The 22,557-nt window shown below is 37.3% G+C and overlaps 1 protein-coding gene across 1 annotated transcript; it reads right to left on the minus strand.

Moving 5' to 3' along the window:
- Nucleotides 1-8,406: 8,406 nt before the first annotated feature.
- Nucleotides 8,407-16,712, minus strand: LOC136675193 (E3 ubiquitin-protein ligase TRIM35-like). Its single transcript, XM_066651618.1, has 5 exons — nucleotides 16,703-16,712; nucleotides 16,150-16,514; nucleotides 13,782-13,877; nucleotides 13,410-13,662; nucleotides 8,407-8,498 (listed from the first exon to the last, which is right to left on the minus strand). The coding sequence occupies exons 1-5, from the start codon at nucleotides 16,710-16,712 to the stop codon at nucleotides 8,407-8,409; spliced, it is 816 nt and encodes a 271-aa protein (XP_066507715.1).
- Nucleotides 16,713-22,557: the final 5,845 nt, after the last annotated feature.

A 22,557-nucleotide genomic window follows, 5' to 3' on the forward strand; every position in this document is an offset into this window, starting at 1 on the left:
TCAACAGACACATGAAACGACATGCAAACTACAGAAAGCACAACATCAGCTTCTTAAAACCGTAATTCAGGATTGTAATCACAAAAACACTTTGTTTTTTAATCAAACGTTGTTCCTCACCATCAGCTAACTCTGCAGTCTGTGCTCGAAACCGGTCCTGAAGCACCAGTGTTTGTAAATAAACCGCCTCAGTTACATGCTAGGTCTCTCTCTCCCTGCTCATAGCAGAGGCATCTGGTGTTGTTTTAGACAGAGAAAAGAACTCCAAACGTTGAAAACAACGAACAGAAATGAGGATTACTCTATTCCTGCTCCATGGTTTTGCGGTTTCGGATCTCTTAAGGTGGAAATGCCTCCAAACTCCGGAGACAGCTAACTGCATTAGCGACAGTGCTACAAACTAAACACATCGAGTTACAAATGAGTGTCTCTGGTAATTCAATCAGTGAAACTTACAGACAAGTTAAACTTCATCCACATACAAACAACTGTCGCCCCCCCCCTCCAAACACACCGATCCACCTTAAAAAACCGCGGTAAAGTTGGCTCAACGTTCGATATTCGCCAGACATTCACCCACGAATATTCCGGTTATTAAAAAAAACTAAATGTACACACCAAATGACTGTTTCAGTGCAATTACTATATATTGTGTAAAGGTCTTGGGTATGAGGCATTTAAATATCAGCATTTAAATAAGTAAACCCTGTAACACAGTTTTGAAAGCTGATTGAACATCAGCTTCCCTATGTGTTCCATGTAAACCTTGTAAGAAATTTGTGAAAACACATTTTATATGAGATTTTCTATATTTTCTGGTTTCGGACTACGAAAGATGGGTTTCACAATTAAATGACATGACCCAGGGACCCAATTTCAGTCCTGTGATGAAGTACACCCAAGGACCAATACATTGCATACTCATTTGGACATGTGAACCTTGTAACAAATTTGTGAAAACACATTTTATATGAGATTTCCTATATTTTCTGTTTCTGGACTAGGAAAGATGGGTTTCACAATTAAATCACATGACCCAGGGACCCAATTTCAGTCCTGTGATGAAGTACACCCAAGGACCAATACATTTCATGCTCATATGGACATGTGAACCTTTTAACAAATTTGTGAAAACACATTTTATATGAGATTTTCTATATTTTCTGGTTTCGGACTATGAAAGATGGGTTTCACAATTAAATGACATGACCCAGGGACCCAATTTCAGTCCTGTGATGAAGTACACCCAAGGACCAATACATTGCATACTCATTTGGACATGTGAACCTTGTAACAAATTTGTGAAAACACATTCTATGTCAGATTTCCTATATTTTCTATGGGTTGATGGGTTTCACAATTAAATGACATGACCCACGGACCCAATTTCAGTCCTGTGATGAAGTACACCCAAGGACCAATACATTTCATGCTCATTTGGACATGTGAACCTTGTAACAAATTTGTAAAAACACATTCTATCTGAGATTTTCTATATTTTCTGTTTTCGGACTAGGAAAAATGGGTTTCACAATTAAATCACATGACCCACAGACACAATTTCAGTCCTTTGATGAAGTACACCCAAGGACCAATACATTTCATGCTCATTTGGGCATGTGAACCTTGTAACAAATTAGTGAAAACACATTTTATATGAGATTTTCTATATTTTCTGTTTTCGGACTAGGAAAAATGGGGATCACAATTAAATGACATGACCCAGGGACCCAATTTCAGTCCTGTGATGAAGTACACCCAAGGACCAATACATTGCATACTCATTTGGACATGTGAACCTTTTAACAAATTTGTGAAAACACATTTTATATGAGATTTTCTATATTTTCTGGTTTCGGACTACGAAAGATGGGTTTCACAATTAAATGACATGACCCAGGGACCCAATTTCAGTCCTGTGATGAAGTACACCCAAGGACCAATACATATCATACTCATTTGGACATGTGAACCTTTTAACAAATTTGTGAAAACACATTTTATATGAGATATCCTATATTTTCTGTTTCTGGACTAGGAAAGATGGGTTTCACAATTAAATCACATGACTCACAGCCCCAATTTCAGTACACCCAAGGACCAATACATTGCATACTCATTTGGACATGTGAACCTTGTAACAAATTTGTGAAAACACATTCTATGTCAGATTTCCTATATTTTCTATGGGTTGATGGGTTTCACAATTAAATGACATGACCCACGGACCCAATTTCAGTCCTGTGATGAAGTACACCCAAGGACCAATACATTTCATGCTCATATGGACATGTGAACCTTTTAACAAATTTGTGAAAACACATTTTATATGAGATTTTCTATATTTTCTGGTTTCGGACTACGAAAGATGGGTTTCACAATTAAATGACATGACCCAGGGACCCAATTTCAGTCCTGTGATGAAGTACACCCAAGGACCAATACATTGCATACTCATTTGGACATGTGAACCTTGTAACAAATTTGTGAAAACACATTCTATGTCAGATTTCCTATATTTTCTATGGGTTGATGGGTTTCACAATTAAATGACATGACCCACGGACCCAATTTCAGTCCTGTGATGAAGTACACCCAAGGACCAATACATTTCATGCTCATTTGGACATGTGAACCTTGTAACAAATTTGTGAAAACACATTCTATCTGAGATTTTCTATATTTTCTGTTTTCGGACTAGGAAAAATGGGTTTCACAATTAAATCACATGACCCACAGACACAATTTCAGTCCTTTGATGAAGTACACCCAAGGACCAATACATTTCATGCTCATTTGGACATGTGAACCTTGTAACAAATTTGTGAAAACACATTTTATATGAGATTTCCTATATTTTCTGTTTTCGGACTAGGAAAAATGGGGATCACAATTAAGTCTTAGAACGGCATATTTTATTTAAGTTGGTTGTAGATGCTCTAAAATATAAATTTTTAGCATACAACTATGCAATATCCTACTGAACAACAGAAACTACTATTTAACTATTTACATCAACACACACACAGGGTCATATTACACATCAGTGCAGTGTGGACAGTGCCAGTCCTGTCCAGCTTGAGATAACGTCTCCCATTCTTCTGGTGTCATTGCCAAACATTTCTGGTGGAACCAGAAATTGCACACATTACACTGTATCTGCAGAGTAAAAATTAAAAAAAAGAAAAGAAAACGAAACATGTAATTGACTGTTATTTAGAAACCGACAAAAGTTGATCTTTTACAAACAAGTGGAATACTGACCCACTGTGTATAACAGGGATAAAACCTCCGTGCGCACATGTGGCATAATTCATCCAGATTTTCTGAAATAGGTAATTTTGGAGAAAATTCAATTAACATGACATTTTTACTGATTCCTATATCTTTTATTCTTCGTGAGTTTTTATTTTAATATATATTGTATAAATTGCTGTTCACTCCCAGTGTTTTTGATTATTTGTAGGATTCAAGCTAATTATTTTGTTGATTTTCATAGAACACACAAACTTTGGTTTTCCCAAACCGTATATATTTATTTTTAAATGCAACATTTCAAATAACATTTTTTCTCTTGATGAATAGTTTCCATAAATTCCCAACTCTAATGATCATGTTGTAATACAGCTGCTTCAGTTTGTGATGAACTTTGCAAGTAAGTGCCTTTCCTCCTATTCCTAATGTAACACATTGAGCAGCAATTAATTTAAGTTATTGGAACCTCTAGCATTACCTGAACAGCTCAATATTTCTTCTGCAAGTTCCAGTCTACGCTGTGCAATTTCTGCTGCACTTGATTTTATTTCTATGTTGTCTGGAACATGCGGAAAGGCAGAAATGATGCTTGACCCCATCTGCGCATACATAAATATATATAGGTAGGCTTTTCACTATTGCTTACCCTGTTACAAGAAATGCAATATTATAAAAAGTGAAATTATCCATACATTGTAATTACAGGTACACTACCTATGAATAAATGAACAATCAATGTAATTCCAACAAAACTGCTAATATATTTGTGTGGAAATACTACATCCATAAGCTGGAAACGTGTATTTAATAATCCCGTTCAAATGATGATTTTTACCTCCATCACAAAGATTCCACAACTTGTAGTGTCTTTTTGCCTCGTGTGTGGGATGACACCAGGCTGCCATCGAATGTCAACCCATTCTTCTTTGCCGAGTGTCGTTCTCCGTCTTTTGAAGAGTTCACTTAACAAAAAGCGTATAAATTCATACTGACACTTGTATTAGGCTATATGAACTTATTTAAAGTGTAAATTACTGCCTTTTATATAAAATAGCAAAGTATGTTGTATCAGATTGAGCTTACACTTTCTTTAAATACAGATTAGATTGCTTTGAGTATGTCAAGTTTTAAACATCTGGTAATGTTCCCAGCTACCAGCTCTTCTATTACTGATGCCATTCCTATTTTTTTTATGTATTTATCTTTTTATTTCTGACTATTGCGCTAAGTGCAATAAACTTGTTTTTAAGAATAAGTGGAAGAGAAAAATATCTAAAAAATGTATATAATCTAACTATATAAATATAATGATAATAATAATAATAATAATACTTCAGTTCCAAAAAAATGTTTGTTAATTTGAATAGATTTATTTCTTCCAGTTGGGGGCGACTATTAGCAAATTGGAGTGAATACTCTCAGATATATCCGTATTATCACAGATAATTAGTGCAATTAAAACTGTTTTTCGAAATTGAAGACACATAGTACAGTGGGTAAATAGTCAAGTCAAGGTAAATGAAAATTAAGTTCAGTTCATGGCATGATCTATAGAATCTTTATATTTGTTCTGTGAAGGAAACTCATATTAGCATATATGTGTTTTAGCGGAAAATTTCCAAAGCTGCTGAAATAGCCTTAAAATTAGCTGAAGCATGAAATCAGCAATCAAGCCAAGAAGAAGAAATTAATGGAATGATGTTGGGGGTGTTAAAAATGTGGCAAAACACTTCAGTACTTTTCAAATTTTGCCAAAAAAAAAATACCCTTCAAGTCAGATATGTGGCACACATTATCATTAAGGATTTTTAATGATGACAGTCTTGTGAACAGAAAATGGTTATCGGTGGCATGGAACAGCAACAGACAGAGTCTAAGAGAGAAAGTTGAGGAGTTGAAAAGAGAGTCAGCATTTGCTAAGTCATGTGAGAACGAAATATGTGATGAAACTACAAGCTGCCAAAAAGAAGCTGACAACATGGATGAAAAACAGGATGATGTTCCTGTTGAAAATTTGAGTGAAAGTGAACAACAAGCTAACTCTGATCGAGATCTTAATACAGATGATGCTAGCCACATTCTGACTGAACATAATACTTGCCAGGTCAGTGAGGCAGAAACAGACAAGACACAGTCAGCACATAAGAAAGTGCAAAAACAATGGTGCAAAATAAAAAGTGTTCCTAAAACATTTCACATTACTATCAGCGCAAAGAAATGGAAAAAAATTGCTCCAAAAATAAATGCAAAGCATTTACATAAGTCATGGACACGTGTTTTACAATTCCTTCAGGAAAAGAAATCCCTCATGTACCCTTTCTTTTAAATATCAGTGGCTGAAAAAATCACTCAGCAGAAAACAGCAGGCCCCATTTTTCAAGGCATGTGCCTTTTGTACCTTTTCAACTTGTAAGGCCAAATACACATTTCTTATTTCACACAAACCAGAGGAGGATAAAATGATAAAGGTCCAAGTGAGACGCCAGGGCCGTGTCCTTCATAGAGTGGGGGAATTCCGTCACAGATGGGCAAGCATTCGCAGGAGGGGTAAAATAGCTAAAGCATTATCTCAAGGCATCAGTAATGCATATTACAGCCAATTGCAAGTAACCCCAAAGGAAGAACTGGTAGCTGGGAACATTACCAGATGTTTAAAACGTGACATACTCAAAGCAATCTCTTCAGAGATAAACAAAGCCAACAGACTTCATGACAACGTCATGCTTGAAATGATGCTCACCCAAAACATACTAAAGGAATGTGACACAAATTACACAAACTGGCCTGGATATATTCAGCACTTGCAGGTAAACCCATTTGCTGTTCACCTGTACACAGAGCAGAGTATGTCCATCCTGGTAGCATATCTGCGAAAAAAAAGAAACCTTTCCCTTTATTCGGATGCAACAGGAGGTGTGGTAGCAAAAATTCCACAGCAGTCAAAACGAGTCTTGTACTACAGTTTAACACTTCCAGGGATGAATCATGATGCACCGCCACTCCCAGTGGCTGAAATGATATCCAATGACCATGATGTCCGAACCATTTCATTTTGGTTACTGAAGTTTGCAACCAACTTGGCAAAATGCACAAAGATTCGCATCCACAAAGTAGAAGTAGACTACAGCTGGGCATTAATTCAGGGCACCCTTTTGTCTTTTAATAAGGACAACATTCGTCAGGACCTTGAGAAGGCATTCTTGATTGTCACAGGAAAGGTAAAGGATGTGGATTTCACTGTAGTTCACATATGTGCTGCTCATGCAATAAAGGCATTTTCAAACGCTGCTGGCCGAAAGATTAATGACCGAGGGCTGAGAGAGTTTGCCACATTTTGTTTTGGCCTTCTTCAGAACACCACAATGTTTGAAGAAGCAAAAGAAATCTTCAGGCATATATGTATGGTGTTCACAACAGAACATGAAACCCAAAGGGTACAGGAAAGTGTTAATGAGTTAAGGAAGCTCATTAACAAAACCTCTGATGTCGAGCTCTGCTCCCATATGTGCAGTGAGGAAGAGGAAATTCAAACAAGCCTGAAAACTATCAGTGGTGGATCACCATTCACAGCTGCCTTCAAGGCAGTTATAAATTATGCCAAGGGTGACTCTTCAGTGGCACACGATCAACAGGAATGTGACAAAAATATGTACTTCTGCCCAGACATCCCACAAATTATGTTCGATTCATATTTAGGAATTTTTCCATTATGGAGCGGGCTGCTTCTTGGAAATTTAACACGACACAGCTCTATGGAACAACCATTAACAATTCCTAAAATAACTAGAGATACCAACTGCCATGTTGAGACCTGGTTTGGAATCGTGAAGCAATCAGTTCTAAGGCACAAAAAGAAAGTGCGTCCTGCAGAGTTCATCCGTTTAATGCACTTATCACTAAAGGGGAGATACATTGAACATGTAATGAAAATGGGCATGTCCACAGATCTAACAAACACACTTACTGCATCCATATCTTCTCTGGACACATCCAAAGAACAGTGGGCAAAGCGAACTCTGTCCAATATGCCTCGGACATCAAAATATTTTTCCATTCCACAAAGCATACCAGTGCCCAAGGGGAAAACAACCAAAAGAAAAAAAAAGAAGGCTGGTCTGTCCATCAAGAAAATAGTCAAGAATGATGAGGTACATGATTTTAAAATTATAAGTTCAATTTTGCTTTAACAGTACAATGTTGTACAAACATTTATAGAATTTTGTTTAATTCTTTGTAGGCTACAATTTCTACCACAGTACTAACTCCTGCAAATGTGTGCATGCAACAAAGCACTGCAGAGACAGTGTGTGCCAAAGAAAATGTAAAGTATACCTTTAAATATATTGTATACATTTTTATATATAGCTATATGACAATGTCCTTACTAGTTTTTTGGTTTTTGTTTTTTTTTGACTATGCAGGTGAAAAAGCTCTTTACTAGTAAAGGAGATGAAAAGTTGGTATCAGTGGTGAGCTGCACAGATGTCACTGCTACTCATGTAGTTCGACTTAAAGAATTCAAATCACTGCAACCACATCAAGACATTTATGGAGAGGTAAATCACCTCTAAATTTATTCTACATGAACAGCAGCTGATATAGTATGACAGTAAAAACTAAGGTCAACAAATATATATTTTTTCACAGATTATAGATTTATTCTTCCAACTTCAGAAGAATAGGAGTCCAGGTGGAAGACAGCTGTATCACCTCAATCTTTATACAATGGGGGTTATCTTCAGAAGTGAAGAAAAAGACTTCATCAGACAACGCCTTGGACGAGTATGGCTTTTACTCTCTGACAAGTTTCACTCAGTACATGACTATGTATCAAGCTCATGAGGCCACTACTTAACATAGTAGTATACTCTGAGATGACATTAATCACAGTATTTTTCGTAAATCTAGTCTTGTTTGTTTGATTGGTTTTATTTATTTATTTATTTATTTATATGTTAAAGGTGAATCTCTCAAAATATCAGGGGATGATTGGAGCATGCAACACTGGGGGTCACTGGATATTGGTGGTAGGAGAGAAAGTTCACCACCAAATTTTAACCTTTTAAATAATGTATGGAGCTTTAAATTAAGCTCAGAATATGAGTGATATAATAAAAAAAAACTGAATAATTCTATTTATAGTATCTCAATTCACCTCAAAGTACCATTTACGTCCTTGATCCTCTTGGACATGAAGAGCCGAGGAAGTCCGAGATGGCAGTTAAAAGGTTCACGTATGTAATCTGGAAAAAAATATTTGATTAAAAGAGAAACTGTCTAATCTGTATTTAAAGAAAGTGTAAGCTCAATCTGATACAACATACTTTGCTATTTTATATAAAAGGCAGTAATTTACACTTTAAATAAGTTCATATAGCCTAATACAAGTGTCAGTATGAATTTATACGCTTTTTGTTAAGTGAACTCTTCAAAAGACGGAGAACGACACTCGGCAAAGAAGAATGGGTTGACATTCGATGGCAGCCTGGTGTCATCCCACACACGAGGCAAAAAGACACTACAAGTTGTGGAATCTTTGTGATGGAGGTAAAAATCATCATTTGAACGGGATTATTAAATACACGTTTCCAGCTTATGGATGTAGTATTTCCACACAAATATATTAGCAGTTTTGTTGGAATTACATTGATTGTTCATTTATTCATAGGTAGTGTACCTGTAATTACAATGTATGGATAATTTCACTTTTTATAATATTGCATTTCTTGTAACAGGGTAAGCAATAGTGAAAAGCCTACCTATATATATTTATGTATGCGCAGATGGGGTCAAGCATCATTTCTGCCTTTCCGCATGTTCCAGACAACATAGAAATAAAATCAAGTGCAGCAGAAATTGCACAGCGTAGACTGGAACTTGCAGAAGAAATATTGAGCTGTTCAGGTAATGCTAGAGGTTCCAATAACTTAAATTAATTGCTGCTCAATGTGTTACATTAGGAATAGGAGGAAAGGCACTTACTTGCAAAGTTCATCACAAACTGAAGCAGCTGTATTACAACATGATCATTAGAGTTGGGAATTTATGGAAACTATTCATCAAGAGAAAAAATGTTATTTGAAATGTTGCATTTAAAAATAAATATATACGGTTTGGGAAAACCAAAGTTTGTGTGTTCTATGAAAATCAACAAAATAATTAGCTTGAATCCTACAAATAATCAAAAACACTGGGAGTGAACAGCAATTTATACAATATATATTAAAATAAAAACTCACGAAGAATAAAAGATATAGGAATCAGTAAAAATGTCATGTTAATTGAATTTTCTCCAAAATTACCTATTTCAGAAAATCTGGATGAATTATGCCACATGTGCGCACGGAGGTTTTATCCCTGTTATACACAGTGGGTCAGTATTCCACTTGTTTGTAAAAGATCAACTTTTGTCGGTTTCTAAATAACAGTCAATTACATGTTTCGTTTTCTTTTCTTTTTTTTAATTTTTACTCTGCAGATACAGTGTAATGTGTGCAATTTCTGGTTCCACCAGAAATGTTTGGCAATGACACCAGAAGAATGGGAGACGTTATCTCAAGCTGGACAGGACTGGCACTGTCCACACTGCACTGATGTGTAATATGACCCTGTGTGTGTGTTGATGTAAATAGTTAAATAGTAGTTTCTGTTGTTCAGTAGGATATTGCATAGTTGTATGCTAAAAATTTATATTTTAGAGCATCTACAACCAACTTAAATAAAATATGCAGTTCTAAGACTTAATTGTGATCCCCATTTTTCCTAGTCCGAAAACAGAAAATATAGGAAATCTCATATAAAATGTGTTTTCACAAATTTGTTACAAGGTTCACATGTCCAAATGAGCATGAAATGTATTGGTCCTTGGGTGTACTTCATCAAAGGACTGAAATTGTGTCTGTGGGTCATGTGATTTAATTGTGAAACCCATTTTTCCTAGTCCGAAAACAGAAAATATAGAAAATCTCAGATAGAATGTGTTTTCACAAATTTGTTACAAGGTTCACATGTCCAAATGAGCATGAAATGTATTGGTCCTTGGGTGTACTTCATCACAGGACTGAAATTGGGTCCGTGGGTCATGTCATTTAATTGTGAAACCCATCAACCCATAGAAAATATAGGAAATCTGACATAGAATGTGTTTTCACAAATTTGTTACAAGGTTCACATGTCCAAATGAGTATGCAATGTATTGGTCCTTGGGTGTACTTCATCACAGGACTGAAATTGGGTCCCTGGGTCATGTCATTTAATTGTGAAACCCATCTTTCGTAGTCCGAAACCAGAAAATATAGAAAATCTCATATAAAATGTGTTTTCACAAATTTGTTAAAAGGTTCACATGTCCATATGAGCATGAAATGTATTGGTCCTTGGGTGTACTTCATCACAGGACTGAAATTGGGTCCGTGGGTCATGTCATTTAATTGTGAAACCCATCAACCCATAGAAAATATAGGAAATCTGACATAGAATGTGTTTTCACAAATTTGTTACAAGGTTCACATGTCCAAATGAGTATGCAATGTATTGGTCCTTGGGTGTACTGAAATTGGGGCTGTGAGTCATGTGATTTAATTGTGAAACCCATCTTTCCTAGTCCAGAAACAGAAAATATAGGATATCTCATATAAAATGTGTTTTCACAAATTTGTTAAAAGGTTCACATGTCCAAATGAGTATGATATGTATTGGTCCTTGGGTGTACTTCATCACAGGACTGAAATTGGGTCCCTGGGTCATGTCATTTAATTGTGAAACCCATCTTTCGTAGTCCGAAACCAGAAAATATAGAAAATCTCATATAAAATGTGTTTTCACAAATTTGTTAAAAGGTTCACATGTCCAAATGAGTATGCAATGTATTGGTCCTTGGGTGTACTTCATCACAGGACTGAAATTGGGTCCCTGGGTCATGTCATTTAATTGTGATCCCCATTTTTCCTAGTCCGAAAACAGAAAATATAGAAAATCTCATATAAAATGTGTTTTCACTAATTTGTTACAAGGTTCACATGCCCAAATGAGCATGAAATCTATTGGTCCTTGAGTGTACTTCATCACAGGACTGAAATTGGGTCCGTGGGTCATGTCGTTTAATTGTGAAACCCATTTTTCCTAGTCCAGAAACAGAAAATATAGAAAATCTGACATAGAATCTGTTTTCACAAATTTGTTACAAGGTTTACATGGAACACTTAGGGAAGCTGATGTTCAATCAGCTTTCAAAAGTGTGTTACAGGGTTTACTTATTTAAATGCTGATATTTAAATGCCTCATACCCAAGACTTTTATTTTGAAAAGAAGTTGCGTCGCTAAAGCGCGTCTCCGCCAGAAAGAACTTATCGGTAAATCACATAATGATATTTTCACATCTTACAGCCGTAAAAACATTGAACGCCAGTGTGTGTGAATAAGTTCACAATATGTAGTAATTGCACTGAAACAGTCATTTGGTGTGTACATTTAGTTTTTTTTAATAACCGGAATATTCGTGGGTGAATGTCTGGCGAATATCGAACGTTGAGCCAACTTTACTGCGGTCTTAAAACCGCCCGGAGCTTATAACTGCGTGTCCCCACATTTAAGAGCGCCTCAAACAAAATACACAAATTTAGATAAAAATTGTTCTTTTGCTGTTAATAATTTAAAAGCTGTTCACTTTAGGAAGTCCGTGGACGTTCAGAACCCAACAATGCTGGTGTCCACGAGTTTCAAAATGCGTTGGGCGGAAGTGTATGATGATTAAAATTAAAGACCTCCCAATGAGTAAAATCTATTGCATTTTCTGGATCTTTGGTGTTACTCATAAAATATGAATAAATTCTATTCAACATATCACAGCTAATTTTATTTAGCCAAAATTGTGTAAATTGCAATTAATACTTTGTTCAAATTTGTTGAATTTAGCTCAATTTTATTTCAAACTACATGAAGTCTTTTTATTAAGTTCGAGTTACTATTAGTTTTTAACTAAATATTAATTTACCCAGTCCCACTTTTTACAGTGTACTGCTTTGTGATACCTTTCACATTTGAGGTTTATTTTTTATCTAAGACCAGAACTGGATCAAGCAAAAGGGCCCAAACAAACCTCTGGAGATATGCTGAATGGATTAAAACTTTCTACTGCATTTACAAATATATTAGTAATTTGATCTGCTACCTTTAGTGTTTACTTCTATATCTTCAGCTCTTGCTTATTTTTAATCCCCACCTCACTACACATCCCTGGTTACAGTCCAGTGGCAGATATAACCTGAGTGAAGAATTGTCTAAGGTTCATTCTTAGGGAAAGACTCTTTTATAAATATTTTTGGGGTGTAAAAAACAGTCTGTTTCTTTGAGTTTTCATTAGAAACAGACTATGTGTGTGAGACATTAACTGTAAGAGAAATAGGTTCTCTAGTTCTTCGCAATTTAGGTGTACTTCTTGACTCCTCTCTCTCCTTTGAAGCTCATATTTAGGCCTTAACCAAAACATCCTTTTTCCATCTACTTCATATTGCTCACTTTCGTCCCCTGCTTTCTGTTAAGGATGCCAAAATTCTGGTCCATGCATTCATCTCCTCCTGTTTAGAATACTGTAATTCTCTCTTCATTAGCCTTCTTTAAAAACCATACATTCCCTTCAGTTTGTTCAGAACTCTGCTGCTTGAGTTTTCTCTTATTAAATAAAAAAAATCAGCTCATATCTCCCCTGTTCATCATCTCTCTCTGTATTCAGTTTAAAGTTCTCCTGTTCACATTAAAATCTCTGCACCGCCTGGCACCAGCCTACTTTCTGAATCTTTACACCTCTATGGTCTTTTGTCAGTACCTAAATTCAGATTAGTTACTGCCGGTGGTAGATCATTCAGAGATATGGCACCTATGCTCTGGAATTCTTTACCATAAAGTCTTCACCTCTGCTCTTTGTTTTCTGCTTTTACATCTTAGCTAAATACCTACCTATTCTCTCAGTACTTCTGCACTCCTCTGCAGGTATAAGTGTCTTTTATTTTATTTATTATTTCCCTCTTCCTTGTGTAAAGTGACCTATAAAAGCACTATATCAATATAACCTATTATTATATTTTTGTTAATATTATTATTATTACTATTATTATTGTTATTATTATTACTATTATTATTATTATTAAAGAACTTACTGAAATGGAGATTTTCCTGCAATTGTAAGAATGAAATGTCCTCAGCTTCCATTTCCTTCTGTATGCTTCTAATTGTGTCTGTAAGAATAGATATTTCTCCAGTCATCTCTTCAATTCTCTTTTTAATCATGTCACTCTTTTGCTTCTCCTCCTCCTTCAGTGCAGCAATGCTTGCTGTTTCTTCATCTCTTAGAAATTGGTGAAGCCTCTCAAACTGCTCCTTTATCTGCCGTTCTATGTGCTGGGCCTGGGTCTGGAATCAGCAACCATTATGAAATAAAACCTTAACAGATGTCCTACAAGCGTTTACAACCTATAGGATCAATTGAATATAATCACTCAACCATAGCAAATTTTAAACTGATAATTTACCTTAATGTAGGCAGCAGTTTGGTCATAGTCTTGTTTTACCTCTTTTAAGATATTTAAATTCATCTCTAGAGGCTCCAAAGCATCCTTGAGTTTATTCTGCAATAAAAAAATAAAACGTTTAGCTGAGTGGATTCATCATCATTCAGAAAATTTGATCAATTCAACAATTTAAATATGATGGTAGGCCAAAGAGTTTTTGTATATGAACATAGTGCAATTCTGCCCTCTATCTTAAATTCAGAATAGGTGTTTTCATTCTTGTCGATAACTCACCTGTTATTTATTGCTCTTATGCCTGTAACCACAAGCATGGCCAGAACTTCAACAAACATAATAGGTTATTATGGTAGTTAAATGTGTTATCTTAAATAATTTGGTTGTTTTACATCAAACTACTAGAAGCGTTAGCTTCAGGGCTGGTTCTATACTATTTGATGTATGGGTACACACAGATGAGGGGACACTGTATCCCTCTGCTTGCCAATTAGTTGTAAGAGCAGAACTGTGCATCTAGTAATAAGTCTTTTTAACATTAATAGTTAATATGATTTAACCTTGAAGCGGGCATTTCTCTTTCATGGTTGAGAATGAAATAACAAATTAACATTAAATAATTTTTAGTAACTACATAGAGTTTATATGCATTTTCATTTTATATACAGTTTATATAATCTATCTTGTCAGTTTTGTACCACTTGTCAAAAATGCACCCACATGCCTCTGACACATACAGGTGCTGGTCATAAAATTAGAATATCATGAAAATGTTGATTTATTTCAGTAATTCCATTCAAAAAGTGAAACTTGTATATTATACTCATTCATTACACAGACTGATATATTTAAAGTGTTTATTTCTTTTAATTTGATGGTTATAACTGGCAACTAATGAAAACCCCAAATTCAGTATCTCAGAAAATTAGAAAATTACGTAAGACCAATACAAAAAAAAAAAAGGATTTTTAGAAATGCTGGCCAACTGAAAAGTATGAACATGAAAAGTATGAGCATGTACAGCACTCAATACTTAGTTGGGGCTCCTTTTGCCTGAATTACTGCAGCAATGCGGCGTGGCATGTAGTTGATCAATCTGTGGCACTGCTCAGGTGTTATGAGAGCCCAGGTTGCTCTGATGGTGGCCTTCAGCTCTTCTGCATTGTTGGGTCTGGTGTATTGCATCTTCCTCTTCACAATACCCCATAGATTTTCCATGGGGTTAAGGTCAGGGAGTTTGCTGGCCAATTAAGAACAGGGGTACCATGGTCCTTAAACCAGGTACTGGTAGCTTTGGCACTGTGTGCAGGTGCCAGGTCTTATTAGGAAATGAAATCTGCATCTCCATAAAGTTGGTCAGCAGCAGGAAGCATGGAGTGCATCAAAACTTCCTGGTAGATGGCTTGCTACCTCAGAAAACACAGTGGACCAGCACCAGCAGATGACATGGCACCCCAAACCATCACTGACTGTGGAAACTTTACACTGGACCTCAAGCAACATGGATTCTGTGCCTCTCCTCTCTTCCTCCAGACTCTGGGACCTTGATTTCCAAAGGAAATGCAACATTTACTTTCATCAGAGAACATAACTTTGGGCCACTCAGCAGCAGTCCAGTCCTTTTTGTCTTTAGCCCAGGCGAGTCACCTCTGACGCTGTCTCTTGTTCAAGAGTGGCTTGACACAAGGGATGTGGACTCCAGCTGCAGTCCAGTCTTTGTGAATCTCCCCCACATTTTTGAATGGGTTTTGTTTCACAATCCTCTCCAGGGTGTGGTTATCCCTATTGCTTGTACTTTTTTCTACCACATCTTTTCCTTTCCTTCACCTCTCTATTAACGTGCTTGGACACAGAGCTCTGTGAACAGCCAGCCTCTTTAGCAATGACCTTTTGTGTCTTGCCCTGCTTGTGTAAGGTGTCAATGGTCGTCTTTTGGACAACTGTCCAGTCAGCAGTCTTCGCCATAGCCCACAGAACTAGACTGAGAGACCATCTAAAGGCCATTGCAGGTGTTTTGAGTTAATTAGCTGATTAGAGTGTGGCACCAGGTGTCTTCAATATGCAACCTTTTCACAATATTCTAATTTTCATTTGATATTTTCATTATCATTCATAATCATCAAATTAAAAGAAATAAACACTTGAAATATATCAGTCTGTGTGTATAATATACAAGTTTCACTTTTTGAATGGAATTAAATCAACTGAAATAAACCTTTTCATTAAATTATAATTTTATGACCAGTTTATTTTTATGACTGTCATATACTTCTGTTCATTAATCCAGCATAAATGTTTACTTTTTAGCGCCACAGTTTTAGTAGCGCACAGCAACATTTACTAGGTAAAAATCTATACTTATTATGTGTCATACCTTAAGGTCCGTGAGAGTGTCGTCTATTGAATGGCAGTCATGATTCTGGTGAATCTCCGATGCCTGACAATGCACACACACAGGCTGGTAATCAATGAAACAAAAGAGTGTGAGTTGTCCATTGTGTACACTGCAAATCCCCACAGATCTCAGAGTTTGACTCTCTGAGAAAGTCTGACACATTTTCTGCAGATGCAAGTTAATAGGAGGATACTCTTTTGAGGACCGTCTCTTACAGACTGGACATTCTCGAGATTCTGTAGCTTCCCAGACCTCATGTAGACAGGTTTTGCATGCATTGTGTTTGCACAACAGTAGAAGAGGCTCCCTGAAGATCTGACTACACACAGGACATGTACACTCCTCTAAAAATGGGTTTGTAGTGTTGTGAAAAATAATTTTATTACTTTGTATTAGTGGACAAATATCATTGAATGATGATTAGTTAAAATTAGAAAGTATAATTACATATTCATTGTATGAAACCTTGTATTCATATGAATGATTAACCAGTATTTTAACCATGCATTTAAACAGTTTAGAATCTGCACACCTTCTGACATGCTGACTCAGTGTTTACATCTTTCTAATTCCTTAGATCTTTTAACAGATCTGCACTTAGGCTGGTAGTATAAATTCCAAGTGTTAGTTAGGACAGTTGAACTTTAGGGCACCTCAGTGACCTTAACTCCATTAGTGACCCCTCTGAATCTTGGTGACAGAAAAGGAGTGTGGGTAATAAAACCTACAGAGTCAGAAGGGCAGGATGAGTGTTTTGGGGTCATAGGTGCATGGGAAACCTGCACGCGAGAAACCTGAGTACTAACATGTCTAATTATGCATATTAATATATGTTAATCAGCCAGAAACGCCTTGCCAGCAGGGTATTCGTCATTTGGGGTATAAAAACTGTGGAGTCAGATGGGAAGGTCAGAACTCTGCGTGGAAGTGCACTAGGTTGCGTTTCTCATGTATTAGTTCTCCTGGGTCCAGTATTAAAATAAATACTTTGGTTTGCTTTGAACTTCACTCGACTGGTTTTTGTGAAACTTCCGGAACGAGCACGCCTCCCTCAGGAGAGGGGGTGTATTTTGGATCTTTTGGAGATCTTCTAAATTTTAATTACTTTGGGAACGGTCCAAAAAGAACTTTAATTCTTCAATTGGTGACACCGGACGTGCGGAAGTGTGAGAACAAGACCGACTTCGGACTCCTTTCCACTCGCGGCCGCAATTTATTGAGGTGGGTGAGCAGACCCTGTTTTATTCAAATTCTGCATATTGGAATTTCTAAATCAGAGTGGTGCGGAGGTCTGAAGGCGGTCTGGAGTGAGGTAATGAGCAAATCTATTTATTTTAAATATGTTTTTATAATTTGTTATTGGTTTATACATTTGGGGTTGCTTGGTTATGGAATTAAAAATGGAATTTATAATGGTTTAGATGGATGTTGTGCCCATCATGGAATTTATAATGGAATTTAAAAATGGATTAGATGGATGATTGGTTCCCATCTTCAAACTGAGTGGTGGCGTCCTCCACTGGAACCTGACGAGGTGTCCAGTTAATTGCCCGGTCGGGAAGCCCGCCCGTGGGATTGGTTTCCCCTAAAAGTATATTCAAAGCGGAAGTTGTTCCCGCGTATTTATTAATTTAAAAAGAGCGGAAGTTGTTCCCGCCACGGTTTGAAGTGTATTTTAATGCAACCTGATTGTGTATTAGTGTGTTCTATGTTCTAAGAGGCTGTGTTATTTTTTGGGCTATTTGCATGACTGTTGTGTATGTCTCTGCTCGCTAGAGGGCGATAGAGGAGTGTCTTGCTGTGTATGTGTGTGTGTGTGTGTCAGCTGAAAGAATTTTTTTTTGGGAGAGAATGGAGAAAGTGGGGGACTGATCAACCCCCTTTTCTTCTGCGGTTGTTTTTGACTGTGTGTGTGTGGAAAACCCTCCATGGGCTGTAAAGAGCCATAAATTTTATGTGAGTGTGTTTAGAGAAAAGGGGGGAAAGGACATCTCTGTTTTAAGAGTGTCAGTGAGAGAGTGTGCTTAATGAGAACGGAAAGTGTCAGAAAGAGAGATTTAGAAATTAAAAGGGAAAGAAATTTGTAATGGTAAAATTTATGAGCTTCGTTCAAGGACAGTTATTTAAAGTATATGAACCTCAATAAAATGAGGGGTTTGTTTATCTATGACAATGAGCTTGAACGGAAGACGTTTTAAAACAAAATATATAAAGTAAATTAAATGAGCTTTCTTGGAGACTATACATTAAGAAAATATAGACAATGAGCTGCAGAAAGACGTTTTTAGAGGTTGAGAGTAGGAGAAAGGAGAGCAAGGTGTAAAGCTGAGTTATTAATAGGATATATTGAGGTAATTGTAAGGTTTAAAAATGGGAATTAAAGGGAAAATTGTTAATTGAACACTTGCTCTAATTTTGAATCTGGTTTCTTTGATATTGTTAATTTAGGCTAGTGGTGGATAAAATATATTTTGTTTACTGCTTATTGTCCTAAGAATCTTATTTTTCTGGTTTAGTTAGTATTTTTTAACTATGGTAATTAGTCTAAAAAAAAAATAATAATAATTTTATTTTCTGCCACGGTTTGAATTTTTCGTTAATCATAACATATTTTGTAACCTGCTTGCTATTTCTCTAGTTCATTAAATTTTGCTTTCACTTGCTATAATATATCTTGTGATTTCACTGTGGCTTGTGGACTGTTGAGTGTGGCTGGAACCTTGTTTTCGTTTTTAAAATATAGTCGTTGGTTTAATTCTGTGTTGTGTGATACTAGTCCTGCTTTTCTTGCTTTTTCTATTTACTATAAATTGTATTTCGTATATTGGCGTGGTATTTGCTTCTGCCTAACAAGCTTTTTCGGTCCGTGGGTCGGTTTCATAATTAATGTAAATTAGGCTTGACTTGCTTTTAAATTCAATACTGTGTTTGAAGACGAACTTATGTTTTATATCTACCTGTGAAATTCTTCACAGGGTTGAGGAGGTTCTGCTTTTATTGGCTGAGTTTGTAAACTTGACTGTAAAACTTTGGACTTTTTATTTTATATAAACTAAGGCGGACTGTGCTGAGAGCAGCGGCGGCTGCGTGGGCGATTTGCGTGGGTGTTGGGAAACTGTTTTAATTCACTCTGAATTGCAATGAAACCTAACGGTGATAATTGATTTGCAATTAAAGGGTGAACTAGAACGAAGACCATTTCAGGTAAGGTCCAATTTTTTAATCAGCTTCTTACAGACACTATGGCTACTCCTAGAGACTTACATAATGAATTAAACGCCATTTACGGCGTGGGGAATTGGGAATGGAAACCGTTTGTACAACAAATTGAAATTATTACTGAGGGATTAAAACTGGGAGAAATATATTTGGAAAAGCGGGTTATTGTGCACAAAAGTGTGCTACAGAGATTTGAAATATGGGCTAAAAATACACACAGGAGAGAAAACTTCTTTAATTTCCGGTATTAATCAGTTGAAAAGAGAGTTGGAGGAAAGATTATGTCAGGCTGAAGCAGAGGTTAGTAAGGCTAGCCTTTTCCAAAGACCTAAGGCAAACGCAAGTTTAAAAATAGCTAAAATAGACATTGCGGAGCTTCTAAATTTTAAAATGGCATTCCTCAGTCTCATTCCGCAGCTCTTACTTTGAAAACAACAGGTCAGTCACACTCGAACGCCGTTTAACTCACTGCCGTGAACACGGAAGTGGACATTGAGTATATGAAACACAAGGGGGAGGAGCCTACAGCTCCTACAGCTCCGCCTCCCCCATATAACATAGGTCACGTCACACCAGTTGATAATGTCCCACCAGTTGATAATATCATCCCTGTTTTCAGTGTTGATTCCGGCAAAGTGAGCGTACAGACAGACACAAGAGGTCGGGATTTTGCTTGTGAGCAGCCAGTTCAAAGTGACAAACAAACAAAAGCACACACAGACGACCCATTCCAATTGCGAAAGCCACATGAGTCAATTTTAAATACACATATGGATATTAATACTGACCGTTATGACATTATTGATGACACGGGAAAGCATGTAGAACAGGATAATCTGCGCCTTGTCGATAAACAAACACTAACAACACCATTTAAGAACTCGATGCCACGTAAAAATAAACAAAAAATTAGGATTAAAGCAGATTTAGAGGGCCATGTCACAACGGCTGACTATGATCAGGATGACGGACATATAGCAGATGATGAGGACAGTGCGAATGGACGACGTGGTGGTAGACGGCTTTCTGATTTGAACAAAACATTATGTGCCATGGAAAAACTCATATTAGAAGAACAGAGACAGTTGGACTTAAAAAAACAGACTTTAGAATGCGACATGCAAACTTCAGACAAAACGGACATTTTGAGACGGAGCACCAGACCACGACACCCGCCTGACAGATATACAACTGACATTAACGTTGACACTATGTTTCCATTAGTGGCTACTAGTACAGGAACATATAAATATGTACCATTATCGCTGACTGATGCACAGACTTTGGTCGATCAGCTTCTGCCTTTATGTAGTGGAGCGGCTGCTTGGATTAGAAAGCTGGACAGTCTGACAGGTGGCGTGACTGTAGCACTTGGGGATTTTAGAAATAGTATTAAAAGATCAACTACTTCCATGGAAGCAGCTGAAATAGAGAAAAAGGCTGAGACATTTACTGAACCTGACTATGATCTTTTCTATATGAACAATCATAAGGAAAAATTAGATAATAAAGACAAGGAGATACTTAAGTTACAAAGAGACCTACTAACTGTTCAACTAGCAGAAGCCAGGAAATCTATAAATAATAATAAAAAGCAAATAAAGTCTGATACCATGATGCCTATGACTGCACTGCCACATATGCAATCACCACTAACATTTATGAACAAAAACACATATATGCCTATTCAATCAGGGCCACCACAAAACCCACCGTATAATTATGGACCAAGTCCATATTTCTCATATCGGCCCTACTCATGGGGCAGGGGGCGTGGTAATGGTGGGAGGAGGGGCAGGGCCCGCCGTCGGACAGCGGCATGTCTAAGATGTGGAGCTTTGGACCACTGGGTAGCACAATGTGAGGCACCACACCCACAGGCGGCACCAAAACCGGAGCCATCACATCTTCCTGCTGGCCAATACAGCATGGAGCCGTGGGGTGGACATTGACGGGCCATGAGGAGCACCAGGACAGCAGGGCCAGGGCAGAACCCATGCTGTCATTAACTGTGGGGGCCTCCGAAATCTTTTTTCTGGTAGACAAGAGGAGCCACATGGTCAGCCATCAATAAAGTATTACCTGCACATCTGATGAGCGCTATTTTATGCCAACCAGATGGGATCACACTTATGTGGTTGGACGGACACAAAACTGTGGCAGTGGTGGGGTACACTGACGGTATGTACCTGATGAGACCTCAACAGGATGAGTCGATAGACATTTCCTGGGCTTTAATGACTGGACAGACGGACCGGTCACCACGACTCATTGCCTTGTTCCACCACTGGTCGACTTGGATTACAGCCATGGCACCCTACGTTCCTCCGCCCGACCCATTCCATGTCACTCTGTTTTATGATGTAGGGGGAGATTTAACTTATTATGAATATTTTCAAACAGAATTAGAGGGCATACAGTGGTCAGTTAATACCACAGGGATTTATGTGGGTCTTGAAGGGGTGGCATCTCCTGTTTCACTAACACCACAATAACATTGTTGGTACAACCTGTCTGACACGGCGGCACCACACATTTCACTAGCTGTTGATCAAGAGACACAAGGCCAAGCAGTTGGGCCCTATGGTAAAAAGAGCAAGTGAGGCCACGGATTGGGTCAGGACACAGCTGCTTGGTCTCATGTTTTCGCAGTCCACACAGACATATCACATCACTGATAACTCACTCATCTTGGTCACATTGCACCATTAATTGCTGCCTAGACACCATGGTTGTGAGGACTGTGATTATCTACAGATGGAGGTATTATTAGCATCACTACCTGACACATTGTGGTCCACAGGACCAGATGATGTATGATAGACTAATCAGACATTTGTCTATTTTTGTATGAATATTACACAACCAATTTGGATTGCCCAATATAAAAAAAAAACAAAAACCTGAAACTGTGAAAGACATGTTAGCATTTTTAGGACTGACTGGCTACAGCAGACAATACATTACTGTGTCGGACGAACATAACCTTTTAGGGACATGGTGAAATCGCTAGGGATGAGAAATTTGTCTGGTAAGCTGAATTGGACGGTGGAGTCGGTACAGGCGTTTATAGACGTTAAACAAGCCTTATCAGTTGCAGTTTACTTAGCCAGACTTGACTATTAATTACCTTTTTACACAGATGTTTCTGAAACAGACACTGTGATT

The sequence above is a fragment of the Hoplias malabaricus genome, chromosome 18 (assembly GCF_029633855.1).
Source record: "Hoplias malabaricus isolate fHopMal1 chromosome 18, fHopMal1.hap1, whole genome shotgun sequence".
Lineage (NCBI taxonomy): Eukaryota > Metazoa > Chordata > Actinopteri > Characiformes > Erythrinidae > Hoplias > Hoplias malabaricus.

Bases quoted from the DNA above. Each gene is read 5' to 3' on its own strand.
- LOC136675193 (XM_066651618.1), bottom strand. The intron at 13,878-16,149 runs GTATGACACATA...TTTTTATTGCAG, and splicing joins ACACTCTCACGGACCTTAAG to AATAAACTCAAGGATGCTTT. The intron at 13,663-13,781 runs GTAAATTATCAG...TGCTGATTCCAG, and splicing joins AAACTGCTGCCTACATTAAG to ACCCAGGCCCAGCACATAGA.